Source organism: Ammodytes marinus, assembly GCF_949987685.1.
Source record: "Ammodytes marinus genome assembly, chromosome: 22".
Lineage (NCBI taxonomy): Eukaryota > Metazoa > Chordata > Actinopteri > Uranoscopiformes > Ammodytidae > Ammodytes > Ammodytes marinus.
The window spans coordinates 8,808,499-8,829,189 of NC_137226.1; the positions used below are offsets into that span (position 1 = coordinate 8,808,499).

At 40.9% G+C, this 20,691-nt stretch overlaps 1 protein-coding gene across 1 annotated transcript in view; it reads left to right on the top strand.

Annotated features, from left to right (window-relative positions):
- Nucleotides 1–20,691, top strand: part of tmtc2a (transmembrane O-mannosyltransferase targeting cadherins 2a) — a 54,698-nt gene that overhangs the window by 29,693 nt on the left and 4,314 nt on the right. Inside the window, exons 3-11 of the mRNA XM_080051205.1 lie at nt 6,459–7,293; nt 7,827–7,941; nt 8,713–8,798; nt 9,558–9,742; nt 9,984–10,062; nt 11,523–11,644; nt 13,991–14,072; nt 16,692–16,806; nt 20,240–20,303. Of these exons, the coding sequence (XP_079907331.1) occupies nt 6,459–7,293; nt 7,827–7,941; nt 8,713–8,798; nt 9,558–9,742; nt 9,984–10,062; nt 11,523–11,644; nt 13,991–14,072; nt 16,692–16,806; nt 20,240–20,303 (1,683 nt within the window). The remainder of the gene's footprint in view (nt 1–6,458; nt 7,294–7,826; nt 7,942–8,712; nt 8,799–9,557; nt 9,743–9,983; nt 10,063–11,522; nt 11,645–13,990; nt 14,073–16,691; nt 16,807–20,239; nt 20,304–20,691) is intronic.

The following is a 20,691-nucleotide window of genomic DNA, read 5'->3' on the forward strand; positions in this document are numbered from 1 at the left end:
TATTACGAATGCAAAAAGGGTCAAGGACTTCAAGCATTTACTTGACTGAAGAATGATAGAAGATAACTTAGAGTCACTACTCTGAGTGCATCCAAAATGTTTTAAACCAAATACAGTTTGCCAGATAGAAACAATAGCTTAAATAGATGGAGGGTTTCTTCTGGTACCTAATCCTCCATATTCAACACCTATTGGATTTTATTCTTACTGAAAGTTCAATGTGTTCAGTTCACCTGGAGTCAAATGCAAGATGAGGGAAGACAATTAAAGTGTAATGGACTCCTCCCTCTACTCCTCCTCATTTGTCCCATTGAGCGCAGCTGATTAAGTTCAGTGTAACAAGCTTTGGGCTTGATGAATGTTGAGCCAATTATCTTGTAGAAGAAGCATTCGGCTGTTAAATGATGCCCTGTGTTGCAAGGTCTGCTGCATGCTCTTCGTTTAGCTTGCATTCATGGGTATACTGGAATGCCAAATGGATTGAATGTTGAGACGTTCTGGCACATCAAGATATTGGACCTCAATCAAGAATTTTCTTCTTCCTAAACCTGTTTTAGAAAGTAGTCTTGCTTGTACGAGTATTTCAAGTTGGATTCAGCAAACCATCTGAACTGCACACACTTGTTGTACATTGCTCGATTCCAATTGATGAACGCAATCTGTTCATGAATAGGCAAGAGTTTACGAGTTGATCATCTGAATAACGAATTAGCAAAAATGTCACCTGAGAGCAAGAAGAAAACTTTAAAAGTGCAGAGCGTCATGTCCTTAATCCCGAATCCTGAGCGCTATTTGATCCATGATAAGTTTGACTTTTGAAAGATTTGTATTTAGGAAGTTGTTATTGCCAAGTGTTATTACCGGTAGTTGAACTGAAATGCTAAAGGAACCTGGTTATTTTATATTTACTCAGTCCCCAAAGGACTTAAGGTGCATTGACTGCATTCCTACTTCACCTTTGGGCTTGAGTAGGGCCGAGATTGATTTGCTTGTAGCATGGGAAAGCCATAATGGATAGCAATCACATTTTCTGATTTAGCCAACGGTGGCTACGTCACATCTTAAATTTCCATCTGGATTTTATCTAGATAAAAACATTTGAAGTAACAAGTGTAAATGGGGCCTTACATCACTTTTACGTGCCAATGTCTGTACTTGGAAAATTTAAATTGTTCATAATGATCTTTTTAGCACAAAACTGATGAATCTCTTTCAAGTTTATAAGTAAATATCAAATTGGGTCTAGAAAAGCATCAAGGATACCTATGTTGTCCAAAACTCCCCATTTACACTAACCCTAACACATGCCGCTACATTACCCTGGCAGGAAGCTCTTTAAATGTCAAGTTAACACTGCCGGTGGACCTGCTTTGATCAGCTGCCTTGGTGGACAGTGTGCAAGGCTTCAACCTGTGACCTATCTCATTACAGGTCTCTGTGCCAGCAGCAGCAGCACGACTTTCATGGAGAAAACTATGGGATAATTAGGTCACTCTATCAAAGTCAGACTTCTCAATGGCAGACACAGTGCTAGTGTCTGATGACTTGGGTGAACTGCGCCAAGTCAGCAGAATCCAGAACAAATTACAGAGCTGGAGAATAAAAAGACCGAATGCCTCATTGTACCTTCCATCACAATTGAGCACGTCACTGTTCATGCATCATATGCGTGCTGCTGGATGGGTCTTGTGCAAAAACAGCATGTCCAAACCTTTGAAGGCCTTTCCATGCGCGTGTCACTGTTACTGTATATATTTTAAAGAATATTTAGCAAATTCAGCAAGAAAATTGTCACTTTTCCTTTGTCTACTTTTTGGCAATAGCCCAGCCCAGTATGCCGTGAAGAGTTATGAGCCGTTCCAATTGGACAGGACTTTAACAAGAAAAGTCCAGAAGATTGATCCCCTGCTGTCTTGCGTCAGGCCACGGCACTAAACAGTGCACGTATGAAGTCAGCCATATCCTGCTGTTCCTTCTGACATGTTTTAAACACACTGCACACTAGAGTGTCAACAGACGGACCACACACTTCTGGGATTAATAAAACAAGGGCTAATAATGAATGGCAACGTTAAAAGATCAAGGCTTTGGAGCTTAATACTGTATGTTTATGTGCAGAGAAGGAGGGATGGAAGAAAGTGGATAAACTGAAAGAGAATTTAGAAAAAAAAGTATTGGAGGGAAAGCCACAGGAATTGACGCTGAATTTCCAAATGACGATCCAAAGTGGAGGAGATATGTGGAAGAGCGTTAGGTTCAAAGGCTTGGAGCGAGCACGATGTTTCGTCTGACAGTTGGCAGGGGATTATGCCAGCTGTCTCCATGGCTACACACAGATCTCAGGGAGGCCAATCCATCAAAGTTAGAACCAGTTCCCAGGAATTTCAGTTAGACAGCCAGAAAGTTGGAAACAGTTGGCCCGTTTTGTTTTTTGATTGTGCATTCTTTATTTCTTATAACCAAAACATAATAGCCAAATAGTCATCCATAACATGCTCCCTTTGCAAAAAGTTTGTAAAAAAAGATAAGCTTGGCTGACAAGTTGCTGTGAAAGAAGATCCTTATGCTTTTAGCCACAATAGCTAATCCAAGGGCTCTACTTTCTACTGTCATGGGCTTTAAGGGTGTCCCAGTGTTGTCTTAAACCCCCTTTAACACTGATGCCAGTGTTACATTACTCAAACAGGAAGCACTTTAAACGTCAAGTTAACACCACCGGCGCCCCTACTTTGATCCGCTGTCTTTTTGAACGCTTTGCAAAGCTTCAACCTGTGAACAATCTCAGCACAGGTTCCTGTGCCAGCAGTAGTGGAGCTTTCATAGAGAAAGCTAATTTTGCATTTAGCACATATGCTGAGTGTCTTCGGGAAACGTGACTCAGGCAAGGAAAACTTACAGGGACTTATCAGGGAAAGCAGAACAGTTTTTCTTGCCATCCAAATAAAGTTTAATCATCAACTGAAAGTTAAAACATAAAGTACACCCTTGGAGACCATGGCAACTTGCCACATGATACCATTTGTCTGTACACAAATATTCCAGGTTAACTAGCTGCAAAGGGGGTTTCATGTTTTCTCATTGCTTTAATAGAAAAAGCTCAGCTGCAATGGAATTTGTCAGATTTTTATTGTTACCTACAAGGACACAGGTGTTACTCATAATAACCTTAATAAGCACGCTAGCTTCCTTGAATGCGGCATAGCCATAGTTCATGTGATTAGTTACACCTGTGTTTCTCCTGCCAGCAGTCAAGTATTCGTCATGAGAAAAGTCTAAGTCCAAATGTCCAGAAAGTTGTCGAAGTTTAGGTGTTTTTCAAACTTGATTCCAACAGTCATGATTATTTTCCATTTTAGTCATTAAGACACTGTTCTTACTCAGAATGCATGGGCAGGTTTAAGGTCGCCGTAATGCACAAAATAGCTAGATAGCTAATACAGATAGTGTCCTGCAAATATTCCTCTGACCATATATCTTAGGAATTGTTAATAAACTTATTAAATCTACATCCAAGTTGAGCGGTAAAATACTTTTTTTAGAGCAATTTAAAGCACTTAAGTAGGGAGCGATTCCGTTGTCAGGGTTATAGTAGAAACCTTTTTTTAACGGACAACGGACGACTGTACTGAGTGGAGAGAGAAGGTCAAATCAGACTTCAGTAGTTTTGGTCTCCACTCCCATTGGAAATAAGACCAGCAATCTTTCCACTTCATGTTGACTCCAGTAACCAACCTTTTGCTTTTTCAAAAAGGCACAAATTAAGATGCTTGTGTTAAACTGGCTAGAAAACTGCAGTAACTTGCAGCTGAGTTTGTGGTTATCAATGGTGATCATTGAAAAGTAGAACCAGCCTCCACACTTGCATGGTTGTAGATTGACAGAGAGAAAACAATAAAGTGTATGTGTGCGTCTGTGTGTGATTGATCAGGAAGTCAATTAAGGAGCGATTTGGAAATAGACAAGGCAGCGAGGGGTAAAATGAAGCTCATTCACCTAAATACCACAAATGCACTCTTGCACTGGAATTGGCTTATCTTCTGATACCAAGCCGAATTGGATTTCTCAGACAGTTTCCTCCCTTGACAGCCAATATGGGCACATCCATCAATAGGCACACCCCCTCTTTTTTGTGTAAAAAGGCACTCTCTCTTATCCTTTGTGTACCGCCTTTCAGAGTCCAAATCAATATCCAATGATTTCCTCCGCTCTCACTTCCTTGCTCCTGAAGGTTGAACTCCTCAAACTGGCCCCTTTCCATCTTACTAGTGACAAGTGACTCTCTGTATAACCAGCTGTTGCCTATACCCTTTGAACCTCAGCTACACTCTTCAGGCAACACGCTTTTTTTCCATTTCAGATTTGGAGAAATCTACAGCTGAACTGGAGCCAGTAGGTCACTTGAGTCAACGCTAAACCTCTTATTCTAATCCAAACACGGGTTTGTTAGGGATAACTTGTGTTTCGCATTGTTGTTCACAAAAGCACACAAAGGAGCTTCCTTCAAGCATTGCTCATCGCAAGAGAGGGAATAATTTGCTTCTAAGATGTATTAATGATAATGATATCAATGAGAGCTTGTTCTTTTTTCCCTGTGTAGTTAAAAGAGAAGAGCTTTATCTATCGATTTTGCAATTCATTTAAAGCAGATGGTACAGGAAGCCTAAATTATTGCTTAGGTAGAGTTAACTCATTTAAGAGATAACCCCAAGTAGAGCTACACTTTGAGTTATTTAGGCTACAATGGCGATAATCACTCAAATGAAAGCCATTGCTTATAACAGACCTACTAGATCACCAATATGTAAACTCCTCCTCTCCTGCGCAGTAATACTCGAAAATCTAAACAGCACAACAGCATGTAAGCATGCACAGCACACACACAGCTCAAATTCCCCCTTGGAAAGGTTCAAATGGAGTTCATATTACACTGGTGCTCAGAAGTAATAAATGGCCTCAGAAAATAGGAAATGAGCAGCATCTTTGCAATCATCACTCATGATGTTACATCCTATTTAGTTCACAAGGTACACTCCTGGAGGAATAAAAAGCACTTTTCAGTCAGGACTGCGCCAGGCTGTCCCTGTCAATAAGTCTTTGCCTGTATGACGTTCCAGTTTAATCAGTGTTTGATGAAATCAGATTTACTCTGTCTTGTCAAAAACATGGCGTTAAGAGATATCTGACACCATTGACAGAAATGTCAAAATCGCACTTTTCCATTTGTGTCCCTGCTATCACCCACAAATTTCATCTAGCCAGAAATCAAAGGTCAATAGGTTTAGGATGAGGGTCTTATGAATTGTCATGTATTTGTCACTGTTAACAAAGCACCTAACTCAAAGACACCAACACAGCCCATCATGAAGCAACTGAAATGAATTACACTATTGGCCCTGGTCAGCATTACATACTGTAGTTCCTGTCTCTGACTTTAAATGTATTTAATGCATCAAAGAAAGATTTTCTAGCTTCTTTCTTTCAAAGACCTACCAACCAAATGCCCTCTGTAATACCATCCCAGAAAGTGTCAATACAGCCATTATTATTTTAAGTTTATTAAGGCCATTTGGTGTGTGAGTTTGTTTAAAGGTGAAGCGTGACATAGAGGACCCCAATGGTGATCATGCTGCAGAATAATGCTCTTATGAGATGTAAACAGCATCTACATGCCGACACAATGAGCCCTAAGCTGATTACCAGTCACACTCACAGCAATCCTCACAGGCAACAAGGAAAGACTTAAGAAAAAAGCGTCTCATGCTTCAAATTTAATCCAAAGTTTAGTAGTTCAGTAGTACTGAGGGGAGTGTGGTTTTAATAAATGTGGAACATTATGGAAAATCTTTACATAGTAAGTTCATTTTTCTCTTTTCTGTGATTATGGATTTTCCCCCATTGCCCCTAATTAAACGTTGGAAAATTAAATGCAAAATTGTTGCTGGGCGAAAGTGACATCCATGACAGGGCACAGCTGTCCAGATATCCATGTGTCTTTCTCCAGTTTATATAATTTCTCAATATTGTCATGTAAACAGAGGAGTGTTGTTTCTGGCTCTGCTGCATTTTATTTTTAAGAACAATGATATTGTTACAAAGGACTGTATGATTGTGCATGAGTGTGGTTTATGGCCCAGGCAGCTATCAAAAACATTCCAGAGATTAGCCTAGAATAGCTTCTCTTTCTATCTGTATAACAGTGGGATAATACATGTCAATCTTAACATCTGAACAAACTGGAACATCCTTTTCTCATATTTATAAGACCATTGCTGCTCTGATTCAGCTCTGATCCAGATCTTGAATAACTTGGCAGGTATAAAAATAGCCTTCTAAAATAAAAAACGGTTCAGGTGCTCTGGAACACGAACACAATATTGTGGTTTTGACAAAGCTCTTCTAGACTGGAATGTTGATTTAGGTGTTTTTTTCTTTAATATGTTTTCCCCCCTCTCTTTCAGAAAAGGAATGTCAGTGTTTTGCTGAGCCTCTGTGTGCTGGCTTCCTGGGGAGTGATTCTTCTGTCGGCTCGCCTCTACTGGATGGGCAATAAGCCCCCCAACTTCTCCAACTCTGACAACCCTGCGGCTGACTCGCCCGATCTTCTCACTAGAACGCTAACGTTCTTTCACCTTCCCGCCGCCAACACCTGGCTCCTGCTATGCCCCGACAAGCTCAGTTTCGATTGGTCCATGGATGCTGTGCCATTGGTCCGGTCCTTGACTGACTGGAGGAACCTTCACACTGTTGCCTTTTACGGTGGATTTATCCTCCTAGCTTTGTTTGGCCTTCATGGCTCCACCTCCAAAGCCAAGGAGACCAATGGAAAAGCATATGTCACTAATGGGAAATCAATCACTAATGGGAATGGTTACCATACCCCTGACACAAACCATAACACCGACCATTGGCCGCCAAAGAACACCCTGAACGGGTCAGTTGGACTCCACCATTGTCTTTCACGGACGTCCCTGCCCCCTACAGAAAACCTAGTCCTGTTTTCATTAGGCATCATGTCATTGCCTTTTATTCCAGCCACTAACCTGTTCTTTTATGTAGGTTTTGTTATTGCAGAGAGGGTACTGTATATCCCCAGTATAGGCTTTTGTTTACTGGTTGCTGCTGGTGCAAGAACATTGTATGTCAGACAGAGGACTAAAGGCTGCAAGGCCTTACTGCTGTGTCTCTGTACGGGACTAGTGCTGCTGAATGGGATCAGAACTGTTCAAAGAAACAGGGACTGGAGCAATGAGGAGAATCTCTACAAGTCTGGGATTAGTGCAAATCCTGCTAAAGGTAAGAGAAAGAAACCAGTCATCACCAGGGATGGGTATGAAACCGCAATACTTTTCCCAGCACTGACTCAAATCTAGTAGCAGAGAGTATAAAAATGCAAGCACATCTGTCGTCACACAAATGAAAAAATTTGATTCATAAGCGAATAAACACAACATTTCATGAATACTATCAGAAACCAGAAATATGGTTGCTAAAATGTACTTGGCCTGGTTGAACTAGTAGCATATGATGGCAATATTTAGATACAACTGATATTAATGAGTCAATTCAACGATTTAAAGCCTCGTCTTTATTGTACCTGTGCTAATTTTATACTAAGCCTATGTTAGCATGTGTTGACAGTGCCATTGTTGGACCTTCACTTAACATGAACATATGCAATATAACTATGTGCACAGCTAAACAAAGGCCTTACTGATTGTTTGTTATTCAATTAAACTGATAATAGTTTATTTGGGCAAATTGACGGCAATAATAACATTTTAAAATGTATACCAACATTGTGTTTTTTCTGACACATGTCCTTGCAGCCTGGGGAAACCTGGGGAACGTCCTGAAAAACCAGGGCAAGATGGCTGAGGCGGAGAAGGCGTACCGAAACGCTCTGCACCACCGAGGGAACATGGCTGATATGCTGTATAACCTGTGAGTGTTGAAAAGACGCCCGTTCCCCCATCCATCCTGTTTGCTATGTCTTGACACAAACGATTCCTCCCATACAGTACATCACTCGAGATCGTATTGGCATAAAAATAAAAGGGAGAAGGTAGAAGAGCCAAAGACAGAGAGACAGACAGACAGGAATAACTTGAACAAGAATAGATCTAATACAGGAGGAAAGAAGCGAGCCAGATGCACGACTGCGCGTGATGCAAGAGCGTAACAAAGAGGAAATAACTTTGTGTGTGGCTCTTTGTACCTTCTGCGACTGATTTGATTAGTCGTGGTTTTGCAAGGTCGGTGGGAGAACACTTCCAATCCTGCAACACAAGGTGTCAAAGGAGCCAAAACCTCATAGCAGCAGACACAGGTATTCTGCTCTCAAGCTCACACTTTTTTTTCTCTCCACTTCTCTTTTCCCTATTCAAGTTACGGGTGTCACAAAGCTGGCACAGTGACACAGGGACAAGGGAAAAACTAAATGATGGTGGTGCTGTTTGAGTATGATGGATGGTTGGGTATATTGGGGTGAAGGGTTGGTGGATTGAGTAATGGATACAGAGGCTGCTACGGTTTGTGTTGTTTTTGTTTCTTTGCCTTCACCCACAGGGGCCCCATCAATTTGACGTGCTGTAATTTTGGGGTAAAGCTTACTTTAACATCACAGATATAGAATAACAAGACAAATCCTCTGTCTGCAGTGTATGGTCTTGTAAAAATGTCTCACATTTTTGTCTTTTTGTTGTTGTCTCTTAGTGGCTTGCTGCTGCAGGAGAGTGAACGTTTTTCCGAAGCGTTGTATTATTACAAACTGGCCATTGGGAGTCGGCCAACGCTGGCATGTAAGTAAACTATTTAAAAAAAACTGAGAAAAGATTATTATTTCCTAGCTGAAACATGAAGACTGGAGTGGTCATGCTACAGGTAGGAGTTATCGGAAATTAGATGTTCTCATTTTGCCCGTGTTTGTATTAATTCGATGTGTGCTAAGGGGTCTGTTATTGGATCACCATCATGGTCCACTTTCAATGCTGAATTAGATTTCCCCCCACTGCCACATGGTGATTTGAAAGGGGCCATATTAAGGCTGCGAAATGATGAGATTCAATCTCACACTTGAGTGCTCGCATGTGAAATGAGGGTCCGTCTTTTACTGTACCAAGGACAGATTTTTCCAGACGGCTTGGTTAAATTCAACCCTGCCCTATCCTAATATTTCAGCCTCATTTATTTCTATTTATCTCACTTACTTTTTCTCATAGTAGTTTTATTTGCCTTGGACCCCTTGGTTTCCTTCTGGCTATATTATTGCTTTTCCTTCTTCCCCAATTATATTTGTAGACATTCCATGTCGTCTCTACTCATAAAATACTCAATCAGAATAAAAACATGTATAATCATATCAAAAAAATTCAAATTATTATGTTCACTAGCTGACTGTATTAACATTTGTTGTTATTGAAGGTTACTCTGACTATTAAAATACCTTTTTTAATGAATCTGATGTGTGACTGACAGCCGTTTCTGACCCTGTTTGGAATTTCTTTACATTGGTAAGGCAGGTTTTTCCATTTAAATAAATTTTCTCCTCCATCTCACAGCGGCCTACTTGAACACAGGAATAATCCTGATGAACCAGGGAAACCTGGAGGAGGCCAAACGCACCTTTCTGACTTGTGCCGACATTCCAGATGAGAACCTGAAAGACCCCCACGCCCACAAGAGCTCCGTCACCAGCTGCCTGTACAACCTGGGAAAACTGCTCCATGAACAGGGCCAGCAGGAGGTTAGTACGCCTAGTTTGTGCTAAAAAAAGAACCCATGTATATATATACTTGTCGTTTTTGCTTGTCCTTTGTTTACTTAATATAATACCACTTACCATTTAGTAACTGAACAGGAAACTATGTCGTTAGCAAAATCAGTTTGCACAAAATAAGGTCCCTAATCAGTAACAAGGCCTGTATTATGCTGATGCAACAAAATAAACTGTCCTTGCTAAGTTAAGCCTTTTCCCTCGACTGCAGGAGGCCTTGTCTATTTATAAGGAGGCGGTACAGAAAATGCCCAGACAGTTTGCACCACACAGCCTTTTCAACATGATGGGTAAGTTGCTGTTGGAGCCTGTTTCACCCTGAATCTCTTGTTGGAATGCAGAAACTGAAAACCGAAGGATTTAAAAAAAAAACACTGCTTTGGAATGTTAATTAGTATTTTGATGTAACATAACCACTGCATGCAATTTGAAATATTAAGAACGTCATGATTGTTTCTGGATATGAGTAATACTGTGTCATCCAGGGACAAAGTTTGGCTCCAGCTTCTATTGGTGAATTTTACATGTTTGTTTCCATTTGAGATTGTATCTGTGTTTTGAACAGAACTTAACTAATTGATGAAAAGGCAATGCCAAAGAAAACCTTCAGAGGACTTGACCCACCTGTTTGATTCCAACACTATCATCACACATGTGTGCACAGACGTTGTGTCCTCTTAGAGAGGATTGAGGCTAATCCCTGCAATCCATCACATCCCTCTCTTTATTATTGCACTACTAATTACATTATTGGAAGCTCATCCTGACGGCATAGTTGGGATTGCAGGGAGATGTCTGTGAAACGTCCCTCGGACAAGCTAAATGAGAGTAAGGGGGTGTGTTTTTTCAGGTGGAGGGACGGGTAGAAGGAAGGCAGTGTTTATGTTCATTTGATGTCCAGGGAATTCTTTGTTAAAACTGATGTCATTTAACCCCCTGGGGCCAACAGAATTTTGTCAGATCAAACTAAATCTCAAAGTTTTAAAGACAACAGTTATTCCTTTAGAGAAAACTGTAATTACTCATGTATTTATTCAGCATGTGAGTAATGTTGACCCTAAGGATGAGAGTTCAAGGCAGTTTATTTCTCCTACACCAAAAACATTAGATATGAGCAATTTGTTTGAGAAGCATTGTGAACTTAGTACTCACTTTTAATCTACGTTCCCAGGGTATGTTAACATATATAAACCAGACCTGCGAGCAGGTGTACTAGGGTCCAAACACTGGGGTGACCAGGAGGCCGCATATTACATATATATAACAGGTGGTGCTTCTAGTGGTTAGTACCTATACAGTCTATGGTTTGTACACCTCAGCAGACTCAGACACCCGACTCTGCACACTGCCAAGATCTGCTCAAGCCATAAACCATGAGGGCTGTTGACTATTTGTCCTTGACAAAACGTCTTGGTCATTAAATCATTCTTAAATTAAATAAATTGCCTATCTAGATGAAACTTAACATTCTGACAGTAACTAGCGTGCCGAAAAGTAATGAGTAAAACCGTCTTATTTCATTCATTAATTGAAAGGAAATGTGAGTGACACTCGTAAAAACAATAATGTATGGGTGAGCTGTAAAATATTTTTGCATTTAGTGATAATATTCTTGACTGATATCTTTTATTTAAACAAATATGCCAGGGATGCAAATGTTTTGTTAAAGAGGATAAAAGCCATGAAAATAAAAAAATCATTATTAACCTAAAATAATCTAACCTGATTCCTGATCTGTAATGTGTTTCAGGAGAGGCCTACATGAGGTTGAACAGGCTGGAGGAAGCAAGCCACTGGTACAGAGAGTCCCTTAAGACCAAACCTGACCATATCCCTGCCCACCTTACATATGGCAAACTACTGTCCATCATTGTAAGTCAGGCGCAAACACACACACACACACACAGGCGCAAACACACACACACACACACACACACACACACACACACTGAGGTGAGCTGAAGCATTATCTTTGTAACGATTGCGGTGGTTAACTACCTGGCAGAGTTAATTAAGTCGGACATGAAGTGCCGGAGTTAGGTGATGAATTATGCATATTGACTGACTTATTGGACATCATTGCAAAGCGAATGCATCGATTCCTCTCCAGAGCCTGAAGAGCTGCGATAATTCTTATGAGCTTCCAACTTTGAAAGTCGCGTGCTGAACCAACTCATCTCCCCTGATAAAAAGGCCAACAAGAGAAATCATGACACATCTTGGAGTTTGAACTCCAGCACTTCCAGTCCAATGAGAAGAGGACTGCATGGTGTGAAAGAATAAATTAAGGCAGAAATGTTACGATAAATGCCAAATTGCTTTAAAAAAACGGCTCATATAGTGTCTGTTTGAGTTCATGTCTGAAGGTCACAGACATTGGGAGTTTGTCTGGTGTGGAGGTAAGCTACCCATCTGTGTTTGGATGAGTTCCAGTGTGTGCGTGTGTTGCATTACGTTTACTGTATCTCATATACATTTGTGTGTTGGCCGGCATCAATGACGCTGAAGTTTGCCCAACTTTCCCCTCCCCTTGACTACCACCTCTTCCATTCCATGAAAACAAAAAACACATTGTTGATGTGTTCACAGCTGAGTCAGGTCAAGGTGCGGGGGTTTAAACTGTGTAATCTCTCTTGAGATGTTTGACCCTCCTCCCTTTCACAACCTTCTCTGCTGAGTGAAGACACAAGCAACCTGCAGTGTGTTACAAACTTGCAGCTGCTTTTGACTTCAATTCTGATCATTTCCGCTCTTTGTGGAAAGATTTAAAGATATAAGCACTCAAACACACACACACATACACCTAAATCAAAGGTTCATATTAGAGTCACTCAGTGCGGCAGGACATCTGCTGCGCTCCCTCAGGCTCAGTCCTCCAGATCTAAGCATGGCCCTAACTCATGGAGAGGCCCCCCTCCACCACTACAGGGGCTTTAGAAACAGGAGATTGGATGGACCCCGGACAATAGGCCAGTGGACAGGCTTATAATGCAATTACTCTGCTTCCTCATTGAATCACTCCATCGGCTAATTTTTTTGGCCGTTCCGCTGGAGTCAATCGACGATTCAGACATGGGGAGGAAAGGTCAAACCGAAGCCTTGCACCGTGGTTCACCCCAACATGTGCTGTTGTGCCTGTTTTCATATCCCTGAAAGTTAGAGTGTGTTGCTCATGTGCTACTACACTTTCAAAGTGACCCTCTGCCCCATCCCTTAAAAGTAAATCAGGAACCTGATAGTCTTGTACCCATCTATTTCCCACAGCAAATTGCAAAAGTGCATCTCCTAAAGCCACTAATTTGCTGTATTTCTCCCAAGGTCAAAGTGCCTCCAGTAAGTCTAGAGTAACCTTAGAGCCCTGCTTCTGCTCAGATATCTCTTGCTTGAGTCAGAAGGGTGTGGTGTGCATTAGGGAAAAGATGGTGGTCACTATGCTGATTTAAGAATTTAACTAACATGTACATTTACACATACATGCTAACCACCAACAGAAACACATACAGTAAAAGTGTTTAAGATTACTGCACACCATTTGGTATGGTTGCTAAATAATGATTCGCTCCAACCTCACTGGAGTCAGCCACTCTACTTCCACTTCTGACAGATGGCTGATTGGAGAGGGTTCAATTGAATATAAAGACAAAAGAGTCAGAGTAAATGGGAAATAAGCCACCCAGGCCCGAGATATTTTAGCTCATTCATTTGGAGCCATTTGCGGGCATAGGAAATGGCTAATGACGCAAACCTAATAGGGCCAATCTTCTTAATTCTTGTGGCGCGAGTCCGTTGGCAATATGGAAGTAATTAGCGCTGAGGGATGAAACAAAAAGTTGAGCCTCATGTACCCAGAAGCAATATCTATTTGGTTGCAGGTAAGCGCATTTACACCTTGGAGGATTTCCTTTAAAAAGGTTAAGTGTGGGATACTTTGTTCTTTATGAGCGTCCGCTTCCTGCTACAACTTAACAGCAGGGTTACCTTCTTGAGTCAACTGATGTCAGTGCTACTAAAAATTGAAATAGCCGATCAAATCCAACGGATTTTTGTAGCTATGTGTCTTTGAATACATTTGTGACAATACATCCAACTATACAGTATGCAAATGCTTCTAATTTATTCAAATTTTAAACCACAGACTCAGCTGCCTACCACCTCACAAAAATTAAACATGCATTAAGTGTCAGGTGTAATCAATAATATCCTTCCTTTTCCCTTTAGGGTCAGAAGACAGAAGCAGAGAAGTACTATCTGAGAGCTATTCAACTAGACCCAACTAAAGGAAACTGCTACATGCACTATGGTAAGAAGAGATATCAAAAGGGTTCAGACTCAAACATATGGATGCTACTGTCCTCAAAAATGTCTCTGTGGTTAAGGGGGCGCCCTTAGCTCAGTTGGTAGGGCGTCCCCCCCATGGGCCTCGGCCAGCAGCGGACCCGGGTTCGATTCCAGCCCGCGGTCGTTCTCTGCATGTCACTCCCCTCTCTGCCCCATTTCAACTCTGTATCTACACTATCAATAAAGCATAAAAATGCCAAAAAAATATCTTAAAAAAAAAAGATGTGGTTGCCAGAGCTATGAAAGGATCATTTGAAGTGCTTTTCCTACCAACTTTAATATTCCTATAATCCAAACCTCAACCAAAGGCATTACTGTAAGAGTCAGGCTTTGCTGCGGTAAGCTGTGCTCATGATGATTATTAGGTAGGAGCTTTTATCTGAGACCCAAACTGTGTAGTGTACCCCTTAGACTTAAGAGTCATTAAATATTCCAGCTCCTATTGCAATTTGTGTTGTAAACCAACCCGTGTCCAAGCTTGCAGCTTGTGTAACCTGATAGGGTTTCTTGGAAAGAATCAAACCAGTGTGGTAATCATTTGGGAAGTGTCAAATACCCTGACTGTTTTTATCCTTTTCCCCGAAAATAAACGGACGTGTTTTAGAAATCCCTGCACCACAGTAACTGTTTTCGGCCGCTGGCAGCATTGGAGCCGTCTGAAGTTTTTGCATATGGTGCAAAACAAGCATACAATGAACATGTGTGCTGTGTTTATCTGAGCCAGGATACAGGATCGGAGTACAATGTTTACCATTCGTAACGGAGAGTAAAACATGATACCCACTTTCTGCCTTGTTCTGCTGTTGACGGAGTATTCCATATCTGTTTTCGCAGAATAAGCTTCACGCTGCTCCACGTCGCTATCTCCAGGATATTCATAGGAAATGAAATCTGTCCCGTCTGGCTGAAAGTGCCATTGTTCCTTCTCCCCTTTCTCCTCTTCCTTATCTCCCTCCATTCCTCCTGGTGCTTTCTCTGCACTGGATATCTTTGGGGTTCTAGTTTTGGCTTGGTCCCTGGCGAGGGGTGCTTTGCTGTCTTTGGACCAAGCTGTTTCCCCCCTTACACTCGTTTTCTCCAAACCTGCCTATCTGGCTATTTTGCTTTCCTCAATGGTATCTTGTAGCGTCTTGCTATAGGTGATGTTTATTTGGGTTGGTCCCTCCTTTATCTCAAGTCTGGCTGCTTTATACTTATCCTGGGTTCTCTGGATGAGCTTCATGTGAGTGCGTAAGGAGTGATGATATCTGTCCGCATTAAAAACACAACGGATGCGTACACAAAGACAAACTTGTGAGAGTGCAAGGAAGTAAAGACACAGGGGATAGTCAGGACAAGGCCCCCTTTTCCTGCCATTGTTCACAGTAACACATTTTAATGCAACTGTCCCTCATGCGACCCGGTTTTATATGGCATTTTTGATGTCTTGTTTTCAATACGAGAAAAGGCAAAAGAACCGCACCTCAATGAACTCTCCCCACATCCCCCTCTTCCTACACTCAGTAACATCTGTGGCCCCGGCTTGGCTGTTCATTTATAGCCACTGAGTCGGCACTTGTGGGTGCAGCACCAGGTGGCAGGACTCCCACGAGAAACGCATGAAACACATCCTTCTTGTCTGTGTTGTCAAATGTCGCCAGGCAAAACGTCAATCCTTTCCCTGTCTCACTTTTCTCCAGCCGTCTCTGCCTCCTTGTCGCATATCCTGTGGCACTTTTCTCTTTCGCTTCCTCGATGCATCTTTCTTTGTTTCCCTCAAGTTTTGTCTTTGGATGTCAGAGCTTCTGTCCAAGCTTTCCCATCAAAATCGCTTCTATTAGTTTGCTACACCATGATAACAAATCCAAAATTTTGGAGTCATAGCAAAAAAAAAACATCTATTTGGTTAGGTTAACAAGACAAAGAGTATGAAGGTCTGTACTTAGACACAAAATAATCTATATCATGCTAACATGCTTACAATGATTACATGCTGAATTTTGAGCTTGTATGATGTTTACCGATTTATTTTAGCATGTTAACTTTTTTTGATTATCAAATTGTGACCTGATGATGGTCCTAGAGGAAAAATATCGGGGATCTGCAAGATATCGCAGTTCATCCTGAGGTGGACATAGACCTATCTTAAAAAGAACTTCAATCAACGACGACATTTCAATTAAAACCAAGTGTCATCATCATGGTGGGCCTATGATCACACAAGTCATTAGGCCTCATTAGGGAGGAACCATGGATTTCTGTGGGAATCCAGCCAGTAGACATTGAGATATTTTTAGTGGTTAAAGGAAAATTCTGAACACTATAGGAAAGATCATGGCATCACCGGATTAATTAGTGTTCATCCTCTTGACGCCCTGAACATCTAATGCCAAATGACATGGAAATCTATCCAATATTAGTAGAGATATTTCACAAAAAACTAAAAAGGGCCAGGCCCACAAGGACCATGAACGTCTGTACAAAATTACATCCTTATACTTCCGTAAGTTGTTGAAACATTTCAGTCTTGACTAGAGTACAGAACTTCTTCTACTACCCCCTAGAAATATATGCACTTCCTCTGTCTTCCCCCACTTTCAAGGTCAGTTCCTGCTGGAGCAGTCTCGTCTTGCCGAGGCGGCAGAGATGGCGGAGAGAGCCGCAGAGTTGGACGGCACCGAGTTTGATGTGGTCTTCAGTGCTGCTCACATGCTCAGGTTGGCTAAACTGCTGACATAAAATAACAACAACTCTACAGGAAGCGGAGTTTCCCTACTTGGAAAAAAGCAGACGGCACAGAAAATTGAATGAGCGTATAATTCAAGAAATGCTGAGGTTTTTTGAAATCCTGTATTTACTGAATTTTCTGCTGTGCTGCTTTGCCATATGTGGGGTTTATTCTGTATCTTTGCCAATTTAATAACCATCTTTAAAAATATGAATCATTCCGATGTTATAGAATAGTAAATGCCCTCTCTATGGTAATACCCGCCATAAAAGCTATCTTGTGTAACATTTATAAACAGCAGTTTTGTTTCTGTCCATCATAGTGAGACCAGGGCTTGTAAAGAAGCCTTTGGAGAATGTTCACTTAAAGTTTGGCGCACAGAGTGTATGAGTTTTAAAACGTATTGAATAGGAAGGGACTGCAATGTCCTCCGCTTCCAGCAGCTCAAGGAAATACTCAAGTGACGTGCCTTCGTTCCTTTTTGCTCTACATATCAGGAAAAGGCATTACTGCTCTCTAGCATCCATCTAAATGCAACACCACTGGGGATAAGTATAAAAAAAGAAAAGTTAAAAGTCTCAGGGTTTTGCTGGCGTTTGCTTTTGGAAGCCTTAGAGTAAATCGAAAAGACAGATCATTCCACCATATTGTGGTTGAAATGGTTATTTTCAGATGAGACAGACCGCTACATAAATCCAAAAAGATTAGGATCAGGCTTTAATGAATGTGACACACACCTGTCGGATTTCCACTTAAGCTTCTCCACTGGTTATCAAGGTGAGCTGCAAATCTTAGCTTATTTGATTAGATTTTTTACAGCAAATATTATCTGACCATAACCAGAATTATAATAATGACCCAATATCCAGTTTGATGAAAGCTTTTCCTCAAAATGTTTGCGTACTCAGTAGTACACCTCATTGTAGCAAAACAATTATTCATTTGGTTGGTAAACTTCTTTTTAATTGGTCTGGGTTGTAGAATAAAGAAAACATAGTTACCTTTTCTTCTACAGAGTGTTACTCTCCTTACAGCCCGACTTCCCATTCATTTTATCTGTATTCTTTATTCACTCTCGAGCACTTGACCAGACTAAACAATGACCAAGGAAGCGTGGTATAAGATGATGACTACGATAGTCAGTTTTGAATTCTGATTATGTGTTACATGCATACTCATGGCCTTTTTTGACCTGAGTCACAGTCTTATAAATATTATTACCCATATCGGAAAGGTTGGTTTCCTTGACTTTATTAACTTTGGCACGGCCAAGTCTGGTTCATGCACTCTTTGGATAAAACTGTAGCCGATTGACTGCTGCCATTTTATAAACAAAGGGGTGAAGTGTTTTTGGCATCATCAAAACACCCATCTTTCTTCATCATACCCTGATAAATAATAACTATGGCGTAATGGAAAGTGAGTGAGTCCTCATCTTCGAGTAAGTCATTGCCATTATTATTGCAGTTATTACACCGCCACAAAATGATTAACTGGACGCAAAATAATTATTACTCTATTACCAAATGATTTTATCAGAAACTTAAAGTATTTCCTAAGCTTATTTAAACATATTTCAACAGTAGCCTCATCTGAAGAATGATCTGTACCACCTGTTGGCTTTTACGTTACATCATGCACTAGTTTGCGTAGGTTCTGAATTAGGCCTGTCACGATAACAAATTTTACTGGGCGATTAATTGCCCCAAAAATTATTGCGATAAGCGATAATATTGCCGTTTTCAACTAATATAATGATAGGCTACTGGCATAATAATGCAAGTCCACCCTTTCAAAGATCAATACCAGGGCACCAGACAAACTTGTTTTACTAGTTGCACTGGCGCCCCTAACTCAAAATGTTAAGGGGCACATTAAATGGACCTTGAACGCATCTATTCACATTTTCCCAATGTTAAATATATATGGCCTACTGATATTGTATTTCCAGCATGTTTTGGACCACACTGACAACATATTTTACAAATCATTGTGTTTTTGATTTTGCATCACCATGTGAATTCCTTCAGACATTCCTTTAGGAAAAGGGATTTTTTTTTAACCAATTTTCACCACAACCCCTTCCTCTTCCGAGCCCTCTGATGTTTCCTCCTCTACCTCTGCTGACTCTCTAAGGAAAAAAGTTATTGGCCCAAAAGTAACTATAGTATTTAGATGACATATTCAGCTAATTTGCATAATATTCTGAAAGAGGGAAAAATAATTAAAAAATGCAATGCTGACCAGGTAGTTAAATTAACCCAAATTGACTAGGCCTATTCACATAGGCCTATGTACAAGCTCACTTTACACATGTTCTTTGTTGCCATAGGCCTATAACTATAAGGTTAGCTTTATTATAGATAAGCAGTGGCCTATTGAATATGGACCTATACAACTATTTGCGTGTACAAACGTCAACTGGCAGCTCTTGCCGGCACGGTGCTGTCTGTCTGCTGCTGCTGCTGCAGGTGGCGGGGGGAAGCTAGACTGGCCGTATGAGTGAGGGCTGTCAGCAGTGAAGACAATACGCCAGCCGTTGCTACTCTGCTCACGTGAGCGCAGTTAAGAAAAAGTTGCTAGATTTGCCGCTGGTCTTTAACAGCTTATCGCTATGGCGAAACGTCGGCAAATATAGCGGCAAAGTCGCCAACATGTTAAAGAGGTGAATACAGCGAGACACTGCGGTGAAAGTAGCCTAGCTGACGTTATCCGCGCAGTTGATCATTTGACTAATTACTCGCGGACTCTCCCTTCTCTCTCCTCTGCTCTGTGTCTGTCTCTCTTTCTCACACACAAAGCGAGAGGGCCGAGACACCGGAGTGAAAACTCTTGTCGTCCAGTGTCTTTGAAATTGAGAGACACGAGGAAAACAAACAAGCTGCAAATGTAATTTATTGCATACGGCAAAAAATTATCGCTCATTTTAATTTATCGCGCAATTAATTGATTTATTGCATATCGCGACAGGCCTATTCTGAATACCAATAAAGCCATGTTTTTTAGCTTGCTGAGAACATCTTTGCCATGAATTTGTTATTTTATTAGAAATTAATCCCAAAAGTGCCCAAAGACATATGATCCTTGGAATTTAAACATTAGTCAATTAATATTTACTTAAGTATGCACTAAAAATATTTAGTTAAAACTTATTGTTCCCAAAACCTTGAGTTCGGGACCCTATAAGAGGCCTAGATTGATGTATGATAATTTCCATAAATTAATCTAATGAAATTAATAATTACTCCCATGAAAAGTACAAGTAAAGTCACTACTCAAATTTACACTTGAAATGAATGTCGATAATTAACAGTGATTAACATGGCTGTGCAATGATGAATTAATACATTTTTCATCTTTATTAGTACAATAATATTAATATTAACTGTGTTGTGGCTAATTTTGACTCTTCTTTCCTTCAGACAGGCCAGTCTTAATGAGGCAGCAGAGAGGCAGTATGAGCGTGCAGCCAGCCTCAGACCAGATGTAAGTACCTGGACTGGTGGGCCTGTTAGCACTTATCATGGAAATGCACACACACGCCTGCACTGTAAATTCAATTTACAACATACCACACATTACCCATCATTCTGCCATCATGTTATAGCACTGTTGTTCCTGGCAAACAGCGATGCAGCTGAAAATATAAAATGGAAAACTCTGTTCTGTTCACGGCGCTGAACCTAGAGCCTCGATGCAACCACAAAAAAGAGACACAAGAAAAAACGCAAAGAGAAGAGTCCAGTGGTTGAGTCGCCTGATATTCAAATTCACACATTCAGCTTCAGAGTAAATATTTGATCATAATCGAAAAACAGACAGAGCCTTCTGGGATATCATGTCTCTCGATGTCAGCAGATGTGGTTAAACTATT